This window comes from Acomys minous, assembly GCF_964271855.1.
Source record: "Acomys minous genome assembly, chromosome: 12".
NCBI classification, from domain to species: domain Eukaryota; kingdom Metazoa; phylum Chordata; class Mammalia; order Rodentia; family Muridae; genus Acomys; species Acomys minous.
In genome coordinates, this window is record NC_140493.1 from 4,295,098 (window position 1) to 4,313,672 (window position 18,575).

The 18,575-nt window shown below is 49.1% G+C and overlaps 1 protein-coding gene across 3 annotated transcripts in view; it reads right to left on the minus strand.

Moving 5' to 3' along the window:
* Positions 1-2,168: 2,168 nt before the first annotated feature.
* Positions 2,169-18,575, minus strand: part of SPATS2 (spermatogenesis associated serine rich 2) — a 71,168-nt gene continuing 54,761 nt past the window's right edge. For all 3 annotated transcript variants that reach the window (XM_084802881.1, XM_084802882.1, XM_084802883.1), the window contains exons 9-13: positions 14,211-14,269; positions 10,422-10,531; positions 6,909-7,011; positions 4,468-4,682; positions 2,169-3,373 (exon numbers count right to left, since the gene is read on the minus strand). In XM_084802881.1, coding sequence (XP_084659007.1) covers positions 3,041-3,373; positions 4,468-4,682; positions 6,909-7,011; positions 10,422-10,531; positions 14,211-14,269 — 820 coding nt within the window. In that variant the 3' untranslated portion in view covers positions 2,169-3,040. The remainder of the gene's footprint in view (positions 3,374-4,467; positions 4,683-6,908; positions 7,012-10,421; positions 10,532-14,210; positions 14,270-18,575) is intronic.

Consider the following 18,575-nt stretch of genomic DNA (forward strand, 5'->3'; position numbering starts at 1 on the left):
TGGCGCAGAGGTTAGGGAGCTGCAGGGATGGAGCAGAGGTTAGGGAGCTGCAGCGATGGCGCAGAGGTTAGGGAGCTGCAGAGATGGCGCAGAGGTTAGGGAGCTGCAGGGATGCTCAGAGGTTAGGGAGCTGCAGGGATGGCGCAGAGGTTAGGGAGCTGCAGGGATGGAGCAGAGGTTAGGGAGCTGCAGGGATGGCGCAGAGGTTAGGGAGCTGCAGGGATGGCGCAGAGGTTAGGGAGCTGCAGGGATGGCGCAGAGGTTAGGGAGCTGCAGGGATGGCGCAGAGGTTAGGGAGCTACAGGGATGGTTCAGAGGTTAGGGAGCTGCAGGGATGGCGCAGAGGTTAGGGAGCTGCAGGGATGGCGCAGAGGTTAGGGAGCTGCAGGGATGGCGCAGAGGTTAGGGAGCTGCAGGGATGCTCAGAGGTTAGGGAGCTGCAGGGATGGAGCAGAGGTTAGGGAGCTGCAGGGATGCTCAGAGGTTAGGGAGCTGCAGGGATGCTCAGAGGTTAGGGAGCTGCAGGGATGCTCAGAGGTTAGGGAGCTGCAGGGATGGCGCAGAGGTTAGGGAGCTGCAGGGATGGCGCAGAGGTTAGGGAGCTGCAGGGATGGCGCAGAGGTTAGGGAGCTGCAGGGATGGCGCAGAGGTTAGGGAGCTGCAGGGATGGCGCAGAGGTTAGGGAGCTGCAGGGATGGCGCAGAGGTTAGGGAGCTGCAGGGATGGCGCAGAGGTTAGGGAGCTGCAGAGATGGCGCAGAGGTGAGGAGTTCACTCTCTCTAGCTCTCATACCAGGCAACTTGCAACTCCTGTAACTCCAGCTCCAGGCAGGGTGAAGTCTGACGCCCTCTGCCAGCCTTCTGGAACACCTGCATGTATGTGTGCACAACACACACCCCAACACCCACACTTAAATTAAAAAACTGTAACAGGGCTAGGCAGTGGTGGTGCACATCTTTAATCCCAGCACTTGGGAGGCAGAGGCAGGCACATCCATGAGTTTGAGGCCAGCTTGGCCTACAAAGCGAGTAGAGAAACCCTGTCTCAAAAAAAAACCAACAAAACGGGCTGGAGAGCTGGCTCAGAGGTAAAGAACACTGGCTGCTCTTCCAGAGGTCATGATTTCGATTCCCAGCAACCACATGGTGGCTCACAATCATCTATGATAAGATCTGGTGGCCTCTTCTGGCATGCAGGTGTATATGCAGGCAGAATGCTGTATACATAATAAACAAATCTTTAAAAAAAAGAAAGAAAAACCAACAAAAATGTAAAATTTCTTCTTTTTTATTAAAGATTTATTTATCCATATGAATGCTCTGTGTGCATGTGCACCTGCAGGCCAGAAGAGGGCATCAGATCTCATTATAGATGGCTGTGAGTCACCATGTGGTTGCTGGGAATCGAACTCAGGACCTCTGGAAGTACAGCCAGTGCTCTTGCCCACTGAGCCAGCTCTCCAGCTCCCCAAAAGGTAAAATTTCAATGTGGCTAAAATGTAGGGACCCAAACGATATAATCTTTTTTATGAAAAAGGAAATAAAATTAGGCAGGGATGACCTCTTAGCCCTTCAGGGTTCCTGTCAGGAAAGGCAGGCTTTCCCCTGAGCCCCGGAGGCCCATGGTGGCCAGCCCCTTGGAAATGGTTTCCATGGTACTCATGACTGCTCTTTTCTTGGCTAAACGTTAGTAGCACTCTCAGTACCTCCCTCTCCAGTGTCCTCAGCTCTGGTGGCTTACCCAGAATGCAGCTGTTATCGCATCACAGACAGTATGGAGGAGTAGTGGGACGCGTCTGGCACCAGTGCCACCATCTGCCACACACAGGAGCTCAATTACGTGGCTACATTCAGTAAACCCTGCCAAAGGGCAGGGAAATGAGGCGAGGGCACCGATTTGACCTTCGGCTGCCTGGGAGAGCAGTCAGCAGCTGCGGTGTTCCTCACCCACGACGTCCTCTTCTGAACGCCACCCTTCCCTAGCTAAGGCACCTTTCCCACAAGGCACAGCTGCATTTGCTCACCCTGTTTTCACATTTGAATCTGGTTCTAAACTCAGCAGCAGTGGACACAGGGGCTGGGAGCCAGCCACCCTGGCTTGAGCACAGAACAAGAGGTCCGAGTGACGCTACCCACAGGGCCCAGAGAGACAAGGAAGCCACTGGCTGCTGTGGGACACTTGGTCATTGGTGCAGTTGCTTTTATTTATTCCCTTATGAAGATGACCGCACAACTGTGACGAGCAACCTTAGATAAACACTAATTATATTACTATAAACTTGGATCCTAACAGGATTCAGGAAGGAAGAACAACAAAAAACTCAAAACACAGAAACAAACAAAAACATTTTTTTCTTTTAAAAAAACTTAAAATGCTACTTTTCCATAGAGTTCCTTAGACCAGGCTGAAGCCTAAGGTTAGAGGAAACAAGGCTTTAGGCATTTGGAAGTAATTGCAGGTTAAGGTTTGGTGCCGGGCGCGGGACTGAAACCCTGACTTGAGTGTCCGATCTCAGGCACAACCCAGGCAGCAGACGCTTGAGTGTCTCCTAGGCTTCACAGACGCGCACGCCTTTCCCTTGTCTGCATAACCCAGCACTGTATAAGCCCCTTCATTGCTGCCCCTGCCCATACTGTGGGAACTTGGCACCTGCGGTGTCTGCTCTGAATGGGACGTGGCGGGCGTGGCACTGTCACTCCTCCTCGTGAGGCAGCCTCTGTGGTGGGCTTGCTGAGTAAGGCCTCTGCGGGCAGTTGGAAGACAGGTCGCTGGGAAGAAGGTTGCTTACCCTTGGGAAAACTGGCCATAGCTGCCCTGGTTCCTGATGAAAAGGACCAAGCAGAGTCAATCTGTATCACTAGGAAAGGCCAAGGGAGAACAGCTTCCCCTCAACAAAGAATGAGAAGAAACCAAAAATATTTAGGATGGCCCAAAGTGATATGCATAAATGTCTCTTTGTTATTAAACCTAAGTATACATTTCCTAATGTCCAGTTATGAGAGCGAGGTGGCTGCGACAGGACAGGCCGACTGGAAGGCGCTCAGGAGTTCACAGCTGCAGTCTGGGAGGTCCGTGCTTTGCGCTGCGGTAGCGCCTTTCTGAAGGAAGGCTTGGTGCTAGGCTCCACGCCGGCTCCAGTTCCATTGGCCCCTGCAGAGCAAGCCTGGCTCCTTTGGCCAGCGTTCCCCGGGGCCTGAGGGGGAGTAGTCTGATACCTGGACCTGGATGAATACCGAGAGCTGTTTCTGTCCTGCCGCCCTTGGCCTGTGGGGTCGCGACCCGCACTGTCATGCTGCCCTGGGTCTGTGGGGTCAGCGGTCTTTTGGCTTTGTGGCCTGTAGCCTTGTCCTCCTCTCCTGTTGCCTGAAAATACCTACAGATAAAAAAATACAGCGTTATGGTGCAGTCATGATGGTGCCTGACTTATTCCAGGTTAGTTTATAGCCTGGGAGCCAGTGCCACTGGGCAACCCAACCTCGTCATCCTTTCCTAACCAATCTGCCTTCCACTCATCTTTTCCTGCCTCCCATGCCTAGGTCTTCTCTACTGAAGGGGGGTTTCCGTCCCTTTAGATGCGCACAGGGAGAAAGTGAACACTGAAGACAGTTACAAGCTCAAAATCAGACAAGTGCTGTGCTGCATACACATCTGCACAGGCTGATCCTAAGCCACCTGGAAAGAGATGCACACCTGGCCTAATAAAGTGAGCACTGGGCTGTGGGCTGCACTGTGGGTATGGGCTGCAGGTTACGCCTCGTGACAGCTAGCGCACCTTTCACGGTCAGCCAGGAGGCTCACAGGACCGCCCTGCTGTCGCCCGGTTCCAGTGCTCCATCAGTTCTGAGGAGTCACCGACAGCCTGGGAGTGCTCCAGCAGTTCTGAGGAGTCATCGACAGCCTGGGAGTGCTCCAGCAGTTCTGAGGAGTCATCGACAGCCTGGGAGTGCTCCAGCAGTTCTGAGGAGTCATCGACAGCCTGGGAGCGCTCCAGCAGTTCTGAGGAGTCATCGACAGCCTGGGAGTGCTCCCATGCTTCTCGTTCAATCCACGTCTCCGCAGCTCTCCCGGCTGTGCCCACCCACACCAAGTTCACTGTTTCGTCCCCTGATCCACTCAGACTGGGTTTCTCAAATCTTGGAGCTTTCAGATGCATGGGGGTTAACCTGCCACTTGAACTGCCTGTCCACCCTGAGATGGGTGCACAACTCCCAGTGTGACTAATTACCAGACAGTACAACCGACAACAAACTGAAGTCAGCTGTCTGGGGCAACAGGAAGTCTCAGCCCGTGGTGCTTTGGAAAACCATCTCAAATGCTTTCTCGGGAACTAACGGAGGCTGGATGGATGCAAAAATAGGTATGGAACGGGGATGGAGAGAGGAGGGCAATGCAGTGAGCATGGGTACTGAGATGCCAACAACTGGGTATCACTTCCCCCTGACACGCTCAGTATGAACGCCAGGTTACCTCCCGATGGGCCTGGCAGGGCGGCTCACTGGAGTTCGCCATGGCTGCAGAAGCCTCTCCTGGGGCACAGCTTCTCTTGTTAGCACCTGTAAGGCTGGGAACAGAGGCACCGGGGGACAAGGAAGCAGCAGGACCGTCACTTGGGCCACCCAAGGACGCAGACACCACTGAGCTGCACCGAGATCTGGTGGAGTAGCTGTTCTTTGGATGGGACACTGAAACAGAAACACGAGGATACGTGTGGTCACATGACGCACTTCACAGTGACAGGGTCAGGAAAAGAGCTGCCTGAAGCTGGGCGGGATGAGCCTGACACCTCCCTATCGTCACCGCCATGTGTGCGTGGGGGCACACCACACCTCCTTCTAACAATACATTTAGACCGCTTCATGTAACAGTCATAATGGAAACTTAGAAAATGGCTACCGATGAAAAGGAAGGCGCCTCCTCCCAACCCCACTGCTTGGTAAGGAATTCTGAGCCACAGGAAAAGAGCTTCAAATCAAAGCCACGGCCTCTCGGCATTCCCTCCACCTAAGCCCTGGGAATGGCAGGATGGACCGACGGACCGTATGTCCTGTGCCCAACACAAGGAACACCCTGAAGAACAGACTTTGCAAAGAAAGAAAGAAAGATGTAAGCAATCAAATCTCCACTAAATCCCCCCCCCCCATTTTTTCTTTTTGGTTGTTGGAGACAGGGTTTCTCTGTGTAGTCCTGGCTGTCCTGGCTCACAGAGATCCGCCTGCCTCTGCCTCCCAAGTGTTGGAATTAAAGGTGTGCGCCACCACTGCCCAGCTAAATCCTTTTTTAAAAAAATAAACTGAATGATGTAAGGTAAAAATAAATAGAACTTGTCTTTATAACAATCATGTATCTTAAAAAAATTCTTTTTGCAAAAACAGCACCCAATTCAGTATATCAATATAATTAAAACATATTTTTAATTCAAATGTTGTCAGATATCAATGCTCTCCCCAGATCTCCTCTTAGCTCTAAGCCTGGACTATGAGGGGCAAACAGTCAGTGCTCTAGGACCAACCCAAGGGAGCAAACCCAAGGCCCCAGCACAGGCCAGGCTAGTGCTACCCCACCACCTTAGCGCCCCAGTCTCCACACAGATTTTACACTGAGAGGAAGAAAGGGGGACGAGTTCAGAGAGGCCCTGCATCCTTTCCCACTTCAAAAAAAAAAGTTTCATTTTGTGGTGCCTAAGTATTCAGTGCTGGAGGAAGGTCCAACTGGTGGTCTGTCTGTCTGTCTTTCTTTTAAAAAGATTTATCTCTTTATTATATTATATGAGTGCTCTATTTGCATGTATACCTGCAGGCCAGAAGGTGCCGGGAATTGAACTCAGGACCTCTGTAAGTGCAGACAGTGCTCTTGACCACTGAGCCATCTCTGCAGCCCCCAACTGTGGTTTTTTTGTTTGTTTGAGACAGAGTTTCTCTGTGTAACCTTGGCTGTCCTAAGCTCACCGTGTGGAGCAGGCTGGCTGGTAGAGTAGCTCAGAATCTGACCAGCATAGTACTTACAGCTTAAAGATAAATCACAGTCTGTCGGTGTCAGTCATCGGAGAACAAGCTGGTTAAAGGAAACTACTGCTGTAATATGTTACTGGATTGATTAATATAGAAAGAATAACTCTCCATTCTACAGTTTAGCCTGGATATGTATGTGAACCATGTGCACGACTGGTGCCATCAAGGTCAAAAGAGCCTGCAGCTCGTGGAACAGAACCCAGGTTCTTATAAGAGCAACAAGTGCTCTGGACCACTGAGCCATCTCTCCAGCCCCAGGAGGGTTTGTTTTTATTTATGTTCCTGCGTGTGTGTCTGTGTGTGCAAGTGCCCACAGAGGCCTGGAGTTATGGGTGGCTCAGAGCCGCCCAACCTGGGTCCTGGGAACTGAACTCTGGTCTCTGGAAGAACAGCAAGTCCTTCCAGGCCCAGCTCTCTCCCATGTGTGATACTATCACTAAAGAGCCTACTATGTGCCTACCAAGGCAGGGTCATTCTCCCCACTGGAAGAAATAAAATGAGGTCCAGGATGTCGTGCTGAGGCAAGGGTTCCCCACAGCCTGACTCCAGATGGCCCACCTGTCATTCACGCTGATGCACCATACACCCCTCAACTGGTGGGGACCAGCGACAGTGCTCTGCTGCATGTTGGGGACAGGTCTATACTCCCCGCACCTGAACAATGGAGGCGAGAGAACTGGGAGCTGAAGGCCGGCCTGGGAGACTCAGCAAGTCTGTAGCCAGTCTGAGCTCCAAAAGGACAAAAAACCATTTCCCACTTCAGGACTGGCTAACACTAGTCTTGTCTGTATGCCCAGGGTCCTGTGCATCCCTGTCAGCCAGCACACCGGCCTTTCCCCATCAGAGGCCGGGCTCCTTAGCGAGCGAGGGTGTCGGCGTCCCGGGTCTCCACCCTCTCACCTTGTCCGAACGAATCAATACTCTGTTTCAGCATCTCCACATCGCAGGTGAAACGCGCTACTCTCCCAAGATCTTCATCGTATTTACGCTCACTAACAAAGTGCTGGAGAAAGAGAGAGGCTTCTGATAAGACAGACACTGTACAGACCTGAAACACACACACACACACACACACACACACACACACTTGCACACACGTCCTTGTATGCCCCCCACACGCCTGCACACATCCCCCACGCATGCATGCACACATGGGCTCTCGCACACACACCACACACAAAGTGAGACAGAATTATTTTCAGTTTTCTCATTTTCACTGCTTTAGTTTGCTAAGTGAGCACCACATTACCAATGCTGAGAAATCAGACAAATACAGTCATTTTCTCAAGAGCTCAAAGATGAGCTTGACAGACAGTCTCATGAAATGTTACAAATGGCCAACACCCAATGGGTATAACCCAAAGAAACAGGAAAGAAGGAGAAAGAGTCTGTAGCCACGGATCATGCTCTCCCCGGGCGATTCTCCACACAGAGGCAGAGGCAGCCAGAGTGACCATGGCTCCAACCACAGCCCCGCAGAGGTGCATGGTCCTTTGGTAGGAACCTCCTTAGAAAAGCCATGTGGTCTTGAAAAAATAGAATTTCAGAGTCTTTGAAATAGGAGCAATTTCTTGAGATGGAAACTCATTCGTGTGGAAAGGCAACTCTGCAAGCGAGTGATTTAATCCTTTTAAAGGCAGACTGAGCCGAGAAGCAACCAGCCCTCGGGTCAGCAGCTAACTAGACTATGGAAACCGTGGCATGAGAACCCGTCAGGAACAAAGCGCTTGGGATCCAGTAAACAACCAATGTCTAGGTGGCCTGACCAACCCCCGACACCCACCTCCACATCCATCAGAATTCTTGGAATGCGTCCAGAAATATCAACCGGGAAAGGAGAGAAATTACCCCTGAGATTTGACATCCTAAAAACCCTGAGTATGCTGCAGCTTAGGAAAGCATGCAAACCTCCTGAAATGGCACTTTCAGATACAGAATATCTGTCTCATATTAATTCTGAAACAAATTCTAGGGTTTGTTGAGCCAAAGACATAATAGAGATGACAGAAGCACAATGATCTGGAAATAAGATGCTTAAATTGCATAGCACCCACCTCAGTGCATTAAAAATGTGGAAAGAAACAGAGCCTCAGTCGGCCCCTGGGAATATTTCTAGAAACCTTTCAGCCTCGTAGGAAGAGGAACAGATGAAACCCATGGGAGCCAGAATTCTCATCTAATTACGGGGATTTCTGGTTTCCCCCAGGTAGCTCAGGGAGACTGACTGGCGCCAACGTGAGGACGGTGTTCCACAAATCCTGCGATGTGCCACCAGTGACTACGAAAAAGGGATTTAAAATCCACATCTTTTAGCTCTTTTACCCCATCAGTTCTCAGGGGAAGGAGTGCGGGAAGGGACAAGGGGCTCTTAGCAGCTTTGTAAGAACACTGGATCCAATGACGGCTGAAAGGTTCTAGATTACCTTACATCTGCGCCTGTCCTTTCTACGGGCCACTGCCAGCCGCCACAGGGAGCCTTCCTCTCAAATACAGCAGTAAAGCGCACGTGTTCAGAAAGAACGGAGGTGAGAGGCTTAGGAATAGAAAGGTTATACTTGGGACTGGAGAGATGGCTCAGTGGTTAAGAGCACTGGCTGCTCTTCCAAAGGACCCGGGTTCAATTCCCAGTGTCCACGTGGCAGCTCACAACTGTCTGTAACTCCAGTTCCACCGGATCTGACACCTTCACAATAATGCACATAAAGTAAAAGTAAATAATTTTTTTTTTTAAAAGGCCATCCTTGCTCAGAAAGCTCTCTGTTTTTATATACAGTGACTCAGAGCACACTCATGTCGAGTGTCCACACGGAATCCAGCTTCTCCTGGGGCCACACACTTGGGCTCAGAAATATTTTTAAAAATAATTTATTTTTATTTTATGTTCATTGGTTTTTACCTGCATATGTCTGTGTGAAGGTGTCAGAAACTGTAGAACCAGAGTTACAGAGAGCTGTGAGCTGCCATGTGGGCGCTGGGAATTGAACCCAGGTCCTCTGGAAGAGCAGCCGGGGCTCTTAACCACTGAGCCATCTCTCCAGCCCTACAATGTTTAAAAACAATTTATTTACTTTTCCTTATGTACAAGGAGTTATTTGCTTGCACGTATGCATGCATACTGCATGTGTGCGAGGCCAGAGGGCGTCGGAGCTCTTGGAACCGGAGCCACAGACCGCTGTGAGCCCGGGGAACGCTAGGAGTTGAACCTGGGTCCTTTACACAGCAGCCGGTGCTCAGACTCAGCGCCATCTCCAGCCCCTGACGCACTACTCCTATTCTGTTTCTCACTCACTCAGGGTTTGCTTATGTTGACCTTATGTGGATGAATGCTTTGCCTGCATGTCTGTGTGTGCCATGTCAGGCCAGAAGAGCGCATCAGGGTCTCAGGACTGTATTTACAGATGGCTGTGAGCTACCAAGGAGGTACTGGAAACTGAACCTGGGTCTTCTGGAAAAGCAATCAGTGCTATCAATACCTGAGACCTCTAGGCCCCAAAAATTATTATTTATACAATAGTTTTAAAGGCATTAGGCCAAGCATGGTGCTCATGTTTGTGACCCTCGAACTCAGGAGGCACAATAAAGGTCTGAGTGACAAACTCCAGGAATGCACATGAGGAGAATAAATACAATAATGATCTAAAGTTGTTACCATTTCTCTGTTAAACCAGAGTTGAGCAAACTCCTAAAACCTGTTGTGTTCTACGCACTGTGCCTGGCAGTAGCTGGCGTTGTCACATTCACAGTCTGGTTGGCAAGACAGATGGGCCACATAAACTATGACTGTGCTATCGCAGCCCAGTACAGGGGTGTGACAGGGAGCCAACAGCGATGTCTGGTTCAGGGGAGGAGAGGGGTGCCATGTCCTCCCAACAGGAGGGCACAGGAAGTGTCTGTGCACACGGCACTGTTAGTATGACTAAGTAAGAAGACCAAAGGAGCCTGGAGTGACGTGAGGGTGGCAGCAGAGGCAGTGCACGCAGAGCGCAGCAGTCTGTAAAGGATACAATGCTTATCCTCAAAGTTCAGGAGGATTTGAAGCAGGCTCCTTAAGTACGACAGCAGACATGGGGTGGGTGGGAAGGCTTGGACAAGGAAAGACTCGAACACAGAAGGAGCCTGGGCTCTGTGGTCGGTCAAGTGGGAATGAGGAGCAAGGCTGACGGCAGACTCAGCAGGGGCTCCAAGGGCGCGCAGCGGCTCCTGACGGATTTAACTGGAGGAATGGACAAGTTGCCTGAGATTGTTTTCTACCTGGACGACTGGATAGATGCAGAACCACTTAAGAAAAAGAAAGCCTGGAATGGGGCCAAGCTCATGGGCTTAGTACTTTGCACGCGCAGCCATGACCCCTGGAGGTGTGCTGTGGGCACCAGTCCCGAGTCAACGGAAGGAGAAAGCAGAAGCAAGTTTCACCTTGATGTCAGCCCTGAGTTCAAGCAGCTGCCCCTCGGACATCCGTACAGCCACATCCGTCATCCTCTTCAGCAGCTCTGCTTTCTTCTGACGGCTGAGCAAGATTTCCACTGTGGAAGAAAACAGAGCATGAAGCTGGTGCCACAGTTAGACAGGACACAGGACGAGAGCACACGCCTTGACAGTCATCCAGAAGGTGAAGCCACCGAAGGCGGAGCTTTAGTCTAGGGGGCTTGAAGGCTGTTAAAAGACAAACATTTATGAACCACAAAGACGTAGGAAGTCATCACTTGCCATTTCTCTTTCCTTTTCCTACCCCCATATTTTTTTCTCAAAAAAAGTATGAATTAGGACAGGAATATGTATAACATTTGACACAAATTTCATCTAGAACAAACAGGTATAAAATGAAAAGTAACAGTACCCATTCCCTCCCTGTCCTCTGTTCTGAGAACCCAGAGCTTCTTATGTGTAGTCCGAACGCTGTCTATTTATGTACAGGAGTCTATACGATACACACTTGCTTTTCCCTTAGCCACTGTTACTCTGCCGCCGCAGCCTTACTCAGCCCTCTACTCCACACATAGGCCCCACTGTCTGGCACATCTGCTAATGATAGAGAGTCCAGCCCTTACACTCTTCTTGTTCCTATGGCTGTGGTAAATAACAGGAGAAAATCTCCCACGGACAGCGGGCAGCAGCAAGGGCTAGGGGCTGTCACATGCATGACCCAAGAGACCTCACCAGGTTGTTTTGAGGCAGCATCTCACTCTGTAGCCCAAGCTTGTCCGAACTCACCAGGATGGCATAGTGATCCTCTGGCCCAGCCTTGCACACGCTGCAAGTATACACAGCTCTGTCCTGCAAGGTCTGAGCACTGATTCCCCTCCCCGCTCTCTCCCCCTTCCTTGCCTCTGCCTCCCGAGCACACCACCACGCCCAGCCCAGCGGTCACTGCTCTGCTAAGGAAGAACTCTCACTACAGTTGTCATCTTCTTTTTCTATGGATGTGACCTAGAAGAGGGGACATGCTCCCTTAGCTTAGGGCCTCAGGCCACAGCTGCCGGATCTGGGCCTGAGGAGGGCTTCAGTCACTCAGAGGATGTGGCCTCTCAAACATTAGGCTCTCAAGGTATTGCCACGGACAAGAAACCGTACTATTCCATTTATTTAATAACTAGCCTTTAGCTTTTTTACTTTATTTTATACACATAAACACATGGGTGCTTTGCCTGCATGATCGTCTGTGCACCATGAGCATGCTCTCAGAGGCCAGAAGCGGGCACTGGATTACCTGGGACTGGAATTAACAGACAGCTGTGGTTCCTGAGGATTGGAGGCAGGTCCTCTGTAAGAACAGCCAATGCTCTTAACCGCTGAGCCATTTCTCCAGCCCCAATGTGGTGTGTTGATTTTAAAAGAGAGTCAGTGGGCAGCTAGAGCGGAGGGCTGTGACAGAGTCTGTTACCCAGGGAATATGGCCCTTCTTTTTCCTGCCAGAAGCCCAGTGTTCAGCCAGGCATGATGACTCATGCCTTTAGTCTGAGCATTGGGCAGTTGAGGCAGGTCTGGCTGGGTACTGAGTTCTAGGCTGGCCTTCACTATACAGCCAGACCCTGTCTTGAGAAATCAAACCAAATTAAACCATACCAAAATGTATCAGACAGAATAAAGATGTTGAGTACCAATGCTCTTTGGTATAAACCTAATTCTGACCTTGCTCCAGATGAAATGATGGTGTGCTAGGTTTAGCGTTCAACACGGACATAAGCCAGTTCCCAGGGAGGGGCACATGGGGAAGAGCGAGTGTAAAGCAGTCCAAAGGCTCATGAATGTTTGCCCCTCCGTTCCTGAGGGTCCCACCCTTAGGGGTGAACTTCTGACCAGAGCACACTTTAAGGGTAGCTAAGTGTGAGGAGAAAGAAGAGGCTGGACCCTGCTGACTACGGTTAGTTATGTCTTTACTTGGGTCACTCTACTGTATATAGTCAAGCTCCATATCTAACTGACACACGTACAGAACAGCTGAGCCAGTAAGTGCTGAGCCAAAACCTGAAACCTAAGAAAGCCAGGTGCAGTGCACACGTGGAGGCCACAGGAATGCCTGGTGCCCAGGGAGGTCAGGGAAGGGCATCAGATCACTTGGAACTGAGTTACAGGCATTTTTAGCTGCAGCGTGGGTACTGGGAATGGAGCGCAGGTCCTCCACAGAAGCAGCCAGTGTTCTAACTGCTAACGCATTGCTCCACCCCTAACACACACACACACACACACACACACACACACACACACACAAACACACACACACACACACACACATCCCACCTCCTTCACCCCCAGAGACAGGGCTTCTCTGCTGCACAGAGGCCTGGCTGCTCTGGACACTCTTTGTAGACCAAGCTGGCCTCACAGAGATCCACCTGCTTCTGCGTCCTGAATGCTGGGATTAAAGGCGTGCGCCACCATACCTGGCTGACAGATATATTTTTAAAACGCATCTTTTCCTCAAAAGTAAAGACTATGTCTTTTCACTTGTTTTAGTTTATTTTGACCTTTATCTTATAAAAGAATCAAAGGACAAGAATGAGCAATAGGTATGAAACGTAGAGATGTCAAACCATACTATTTAATGCCATCTATTTCTGACAAACAGGGACAGAATCTCGGTTGTATTCCAACATTTCCCAGCTTGGTGTTTTCAGGTGTCTTTTACTAGGGCTGTGAGAGCAGGCACAATGGTTTGTGAGTCATCACCTCAATCCAAGGTCATAGCATCTCTACTCTTACTAGTTTGAGGGTATGTTAAAGGAAACACCTTCCTACGTAAGTATAGCATTCAACCTGCCACTGCACCAGCGAGGTGGCTCAGAGGGCAAAGCGCCTGCCACGCAAACCTGACACCTGAGTTCCATCCCTACAGCTTTAAGTAAAGAACCAATGCCTTAAAGCTTTCCCTGACCTCCACACCTGTGCTGCACATCTGCACTCAACACCACACTCAGGGTCTGGTTCTTCCACCAAAGCCACATCAGTCGCCACATAGGACTTTGTTCCTCTACAATCTATTCAGTATGCGCTCACGGCCTCCTGAGTCCTCAGCTCAGCATCTTCCCCTTACTCCCTGATTAAAGACACTGATAAGGACCATCCAGAAGTGTGAAAACAAATTCATGACAGGAAGTGACAGGCGCACACAGCTGTAGGAGCATGGAGGTCTTGTCTGATCATGCTAATACTGCCGCGCCGTGATGCAATTTCTTGTAGAGTCAATTCTACACCCAGGATGCTAAGATTGGGGAAATATTTTTTTCCCCCGAGACAGGGTCTCTCTGTGTAGCCCTGGCTGTCCTGGACTCACTTTGTAGACCAGGCTGGCCTCAAACTCACATTGATCTACCAGCCTCTGCCTCCCGAGTGCTGGGATTAAAGGCGTGCGCCACCATGCCCGGCTGTTTGGGGAGATATTTAAGAGACTCTCATGAAGAATTACGTCAGCACAGCACAACTGCTCCAAACGACGGCTATAAACTCATGTTTTGTCTCCCCGACAGCTTAGCCCATTAGCTATCACTGTAGACTTCCACGCTACGCTTAGCTTACTAACTCATTTTTGTTTTACTGTGTCTAATATAATTTGTACTGATGATAGTTTTTAAGTTACTATGTAGACCAGGCTAGCCCCAAACTCACAAACTGGCCTGAATCTGCCTTCCAAGCACTAGGATTAAAGGCGTGTGCCACCACAACCCAGGCTCCATCACAGTCTTAATGAAATATCAATCATCTTACTTGCTTCAGCCTTCACTTTGTCCATCTCAGCAAGCAATGCCACTTCTCGATCCATTAAACTAGGGGGAAAATGACAAAGAGAAAAGAGTTAGATGAAAAACCCAAACACCAGTTGAGAGTTGGTGGCGCACGCCTTTAATCCCAGCACGCAGGAGGCAGAGGTAGGTAGATTGCTGTGAATTAGAGGCCAGCCTGGTCTACAGAGTGAGTTCCAAGACAGCCAAGGCTACACAGAGAAACCCTGTCTTGAAAAACCAAAAAACCCTCAAATACCAAAATAGCATATAATTAATAATGGAGAAATAACAACTTGTTCACTGAAAGCACACTGCCAAGAAACAATGTGTTATACTCGGGAGGCAGAGGCAGGTGGATCATTGTGAGTTCAAGGCTAGCTTGGTCTACAAAGTGAGTCCAGGACAGCTAGGGCTATGACATTGAAAAACCCTGTCTGGAAAAACAAAAAAAGACAAACAAACAAATAAACAGAAATAATGCATGAGCTGGGCACAGTGGCACACACCTGTAATCCCAGGACTCAGGGAAGCAGAGGCAGGTGGGTCTCTGAGTTCAAGGCCAACCTGGGCTACAAAGTGGGTCCAGGACAGACAAGACTACACAACAAAATCCTGTCTCAAAAAACAAAACAACAAAAAAAACAACCCCAAGGGGGGAAAAAAGCATGGACCACATGAATGTCTGGTATTGTATTCTCAACAAAGAATATTTTTAAGATTGTCAATAAAGTAAATGGCTCCCACTCCCTTTTGTTCCGTGTAACACCACAGCCAGCTACTCGAGATCTGAGCTTAGAACCAGCAGGTGGCAGTAGCAAGCCACAAAACAACTCCTCAGGCATGCCAACTCCAGTACTTCTGGAACAATTTTTTTCACAATTTTTATATTTTGGGTTATCTTCTTAATAAGGATATGGTCTCACTGTGTATCCTAGCTGTCCTGGAACACACTCTGAAGACCAGGCCAGCCTTCAACTCACAAAGATCCACCTGCCTCTGCCTTTTGAATGCTGGGATTAAGGTATGCACCACCCTGCTGAGCTTGGTGTATATAATTTGATGGTCTTGCTTTTAATTTTACCAGGCAGTATCTCTGTGAGGGCATAGGAAAGTTGTTCAAGGTTAAGATCTATGTACCCAGCATGTGAAAAGTATTGCACCAAGTTCAATGGCACTACAGTCTTTATTATTATTATTATTATTATTATTATTATTATTATTATTATTATTATTATTATTATACCAAGTTCAATGGCACTACAGTCTTTATTATTATTATTATTATTATTACACCAAGTTCAATGACACTACAGTCTTTTTATTATTCTTATTCTTATTCATTCTACATGCCAATCGTAGCCCCCTCCCTCCTCTCCTCCAGGGTCAAAGGCATACGCCACCGCGCCTGACAGCAGCTGAGTGCCCGGGTGTTTTGCGGGCATGCTTGTCTGTGGCCCACTTGAGGGCCTGACACCGTTGGAGGCCACAGGAGGCCTTACGATCCCCTGGGACTGGAGTTGCAGATAGCTGGAGCCTCTGTACAGGTGCTTCCAATTGACCCTGGGTCCCCTGGGCAGGACGGTGCTCTGGGCTGCTGAGCCAGCTTTAGCCCCCCGCAGTTTTGTTTTGTTTTGGTTTGGTTTTTGGTTTTTCGAGACAGGGTTTCTCTGTGTAGCCTTGACTGTCCTGGACTCACTTTGTAGACCAGGCTGGCCTCGAACTCACAGCGATCCGCCTGCCTCTGCCTCCCGAGTGCTGGGATTAAAGGCATGCGCCACCACGGCTGGCCTGCCCGCAGCAGTTTTTATTAGCGAAGAATAAACGTTCTCTATGTTTCTCAGGCCTCCGCATGGACCTCACTGGAGTACATTCGTCCAGGAGCCAGATCAGCCAAGTAACTGCAGCAAAACCAAACTCAAGAACTAATTTACGTATAAGCCTAATTACTATGAAGATTCTGGTGGTTTTCTTTTTGTAAGGAGGCTTTCACAGAGCATGTGGTAGGAATTCCCTATTTCTTTATTTTCCTGCTTGCTTTTTGTTAACTAAAATTTTTTATTTTTAGTTCTTATTTATGTATATGTGTATTTATGAGCATGTACACACATGTAGGTGCTGGTGGAGGCCAGAGGAGGGCGCTGGCTACCCTGGAGCTGTGAGTTCCTCACTACAGGAAGCAGCACTGAGCTGGGCCTCTAAAGAACAGCAAACACCTTTAACCACTAAGCCATCTCTCCATTCTGGTTTTATTTTTGCAGATAGTTTTGCTTCGCTGATTCACAGCAACCCCTCTGTCTCAGCCTCCTGACTTCAGGGTGTACAAGTACGTGCTGCTGCGGTCAGCTGATTCCATACTTCAATTCTCTAAAACAGCTTTTAACAAGTTAGGGGGCGGGGGCTGGAGAGATGGCTCAGCAGTTAAGAGCACGGATTGCTCTTCCAGAGGTCATGAGTTCAATTCCCAGCAACCACATGGTGGCTCACAACCATCTGAGACCTGGTGCCCTCTTCTGGCCTGCAGGTGTACATGTAGGCAGAACACTGTGTACTAAATGACAGGTGGGGGGGGTGGGAGTGGGGGAGGGAGAGAGGGAGAGAGAGAGAGAGAGAGAGAGGGGGAGGAGCTTGAGCTTTTCTTTTTTTCAATTCAAAACTAGCCAAAACTGTCCACACCTGAATCATAGTATTCCACATCTGAGAAGGACCATGAGTTCGAGGCCAGCCTGGGCTACACAGCACAACCACATGACTGAACAGTGGTATTTTATAATCTGCCAAGGAAAATGGAAGCAGTAGTGATCTGTGCTACCAACAAGTCTGTGGCTAGGTTTGTAGTTACGGAAAATGGCTGGGGTGTTAAGCACACATAGTAAGCGAGTGACTGGGTTTTCACTTGAAACCACTTTTTGTTTTTGTGCAACTTGCTTATAGAACAGTGACACCCACATCTGAGGCTCCAGAAACAGAGGGGACTGTATAAACCAGCAAGGCAGAGACTGCAGAATAAAGCAAACAGAGATACATGTTAAGACACAGGAAATCAAAAACTGTAGAGTAAGAAAGTATTATGACTTTTGACTTATAGAAATTTAAAATTATTTATCTGTCAAGGCAGAAAAACTATGACTTCTATTTCTATTCTAAAAAATATAGTTTATGGGCAATGTAGTTTTTAAAAAAAGAGAAGCCAGGCATGGTGGTGTATGCCTGTAAGACCAACACTTGGGCAGGCAGAGGCAGGTGGATCACTGTGAATTCAGGGCCAGCCTAGTCTACAAAGCCAGTCCAGCCAAAGCTACACAGAGAAACCTTGGCTTGAAAAAATAAAATAAATAAATAAGTGACATAAATAAGCAAGCTTAACACTGAACCTCAGAGCTTTCTCAATTCTCATCTGCATTATGAACTAAAGGGGACCTATACTATGTTTTTTTTTTCCCCTCAAGTGTGTTTGATCATTGAATCCTTCTTGGGGAGAAATTTATGCTGGCAAATTAAAGCTATTTAATTAGGTAATAAAGTGTTGTGTGTTTAAACCTTTTCTGGGAATTTTTTTCCCCAAGACAGGGTTTTTCTGTGTAGCCTTGCCTGGTCTGGACTCTGTTTATATACCAGGCTGGCTTCAAGTTCAGAGAGATCCACCTGCCTCTGCCTCCCGAGTGCTGGGATTAAAGGCATGAGCCACCAAGCCTGGCATTGGGAATTGTATTTTTAAGGGATTAAAAAAACTTACATGGGCCAACTTATCAAAACTGTCAGGAAAAGACAATGGGCTGGCAGGATGGCTCGACAGGCGCTTGCCTCCAGGCCTGACCTCCCAAGTCTGATCCCCAGGACTCACACGATGGAAGCAGAGAATGGTCTTATCTTCGTAAAGTTGTCCCCTGACTCACAAGTGTACCATGGCACACATCTCCCCCACCCCCACAAATAAATGTGACGACGTCAGAGGACAGGCCTTCAGGCAGAGGACAGGCCTTCAGGCAGAGGACAGGCCTTCAGGCAGAGGACAGGCCTTCAGGCTACTGAGGGACTCAGGACAGTCGGCTTGCACATCTGTGAGAACTAGTTGCACTAACACTGAGAAGGGAACCCTGCGTGTCTCCACAGCTGTCCATGGACCGTGAGGTCATGCCTGACTGGGCGCCTCAGCAGGTGGAGGGAGCTGGGCAGGGAGAGTGAACTTGTCCCTTCAGTCCTCCTTGTCTCTGGGATGGAAAAAAGAGCAAAGTAAGGAAAATGAAATAACACAAAAGATTGTTCTTATAAGCAAAAAGGGTTTGTGTGTTTGTGCGAGGGGTGTTTCAGAGAGGGCTTCTGTGTAATCTAGGCCGTGGGCCTCATGCCT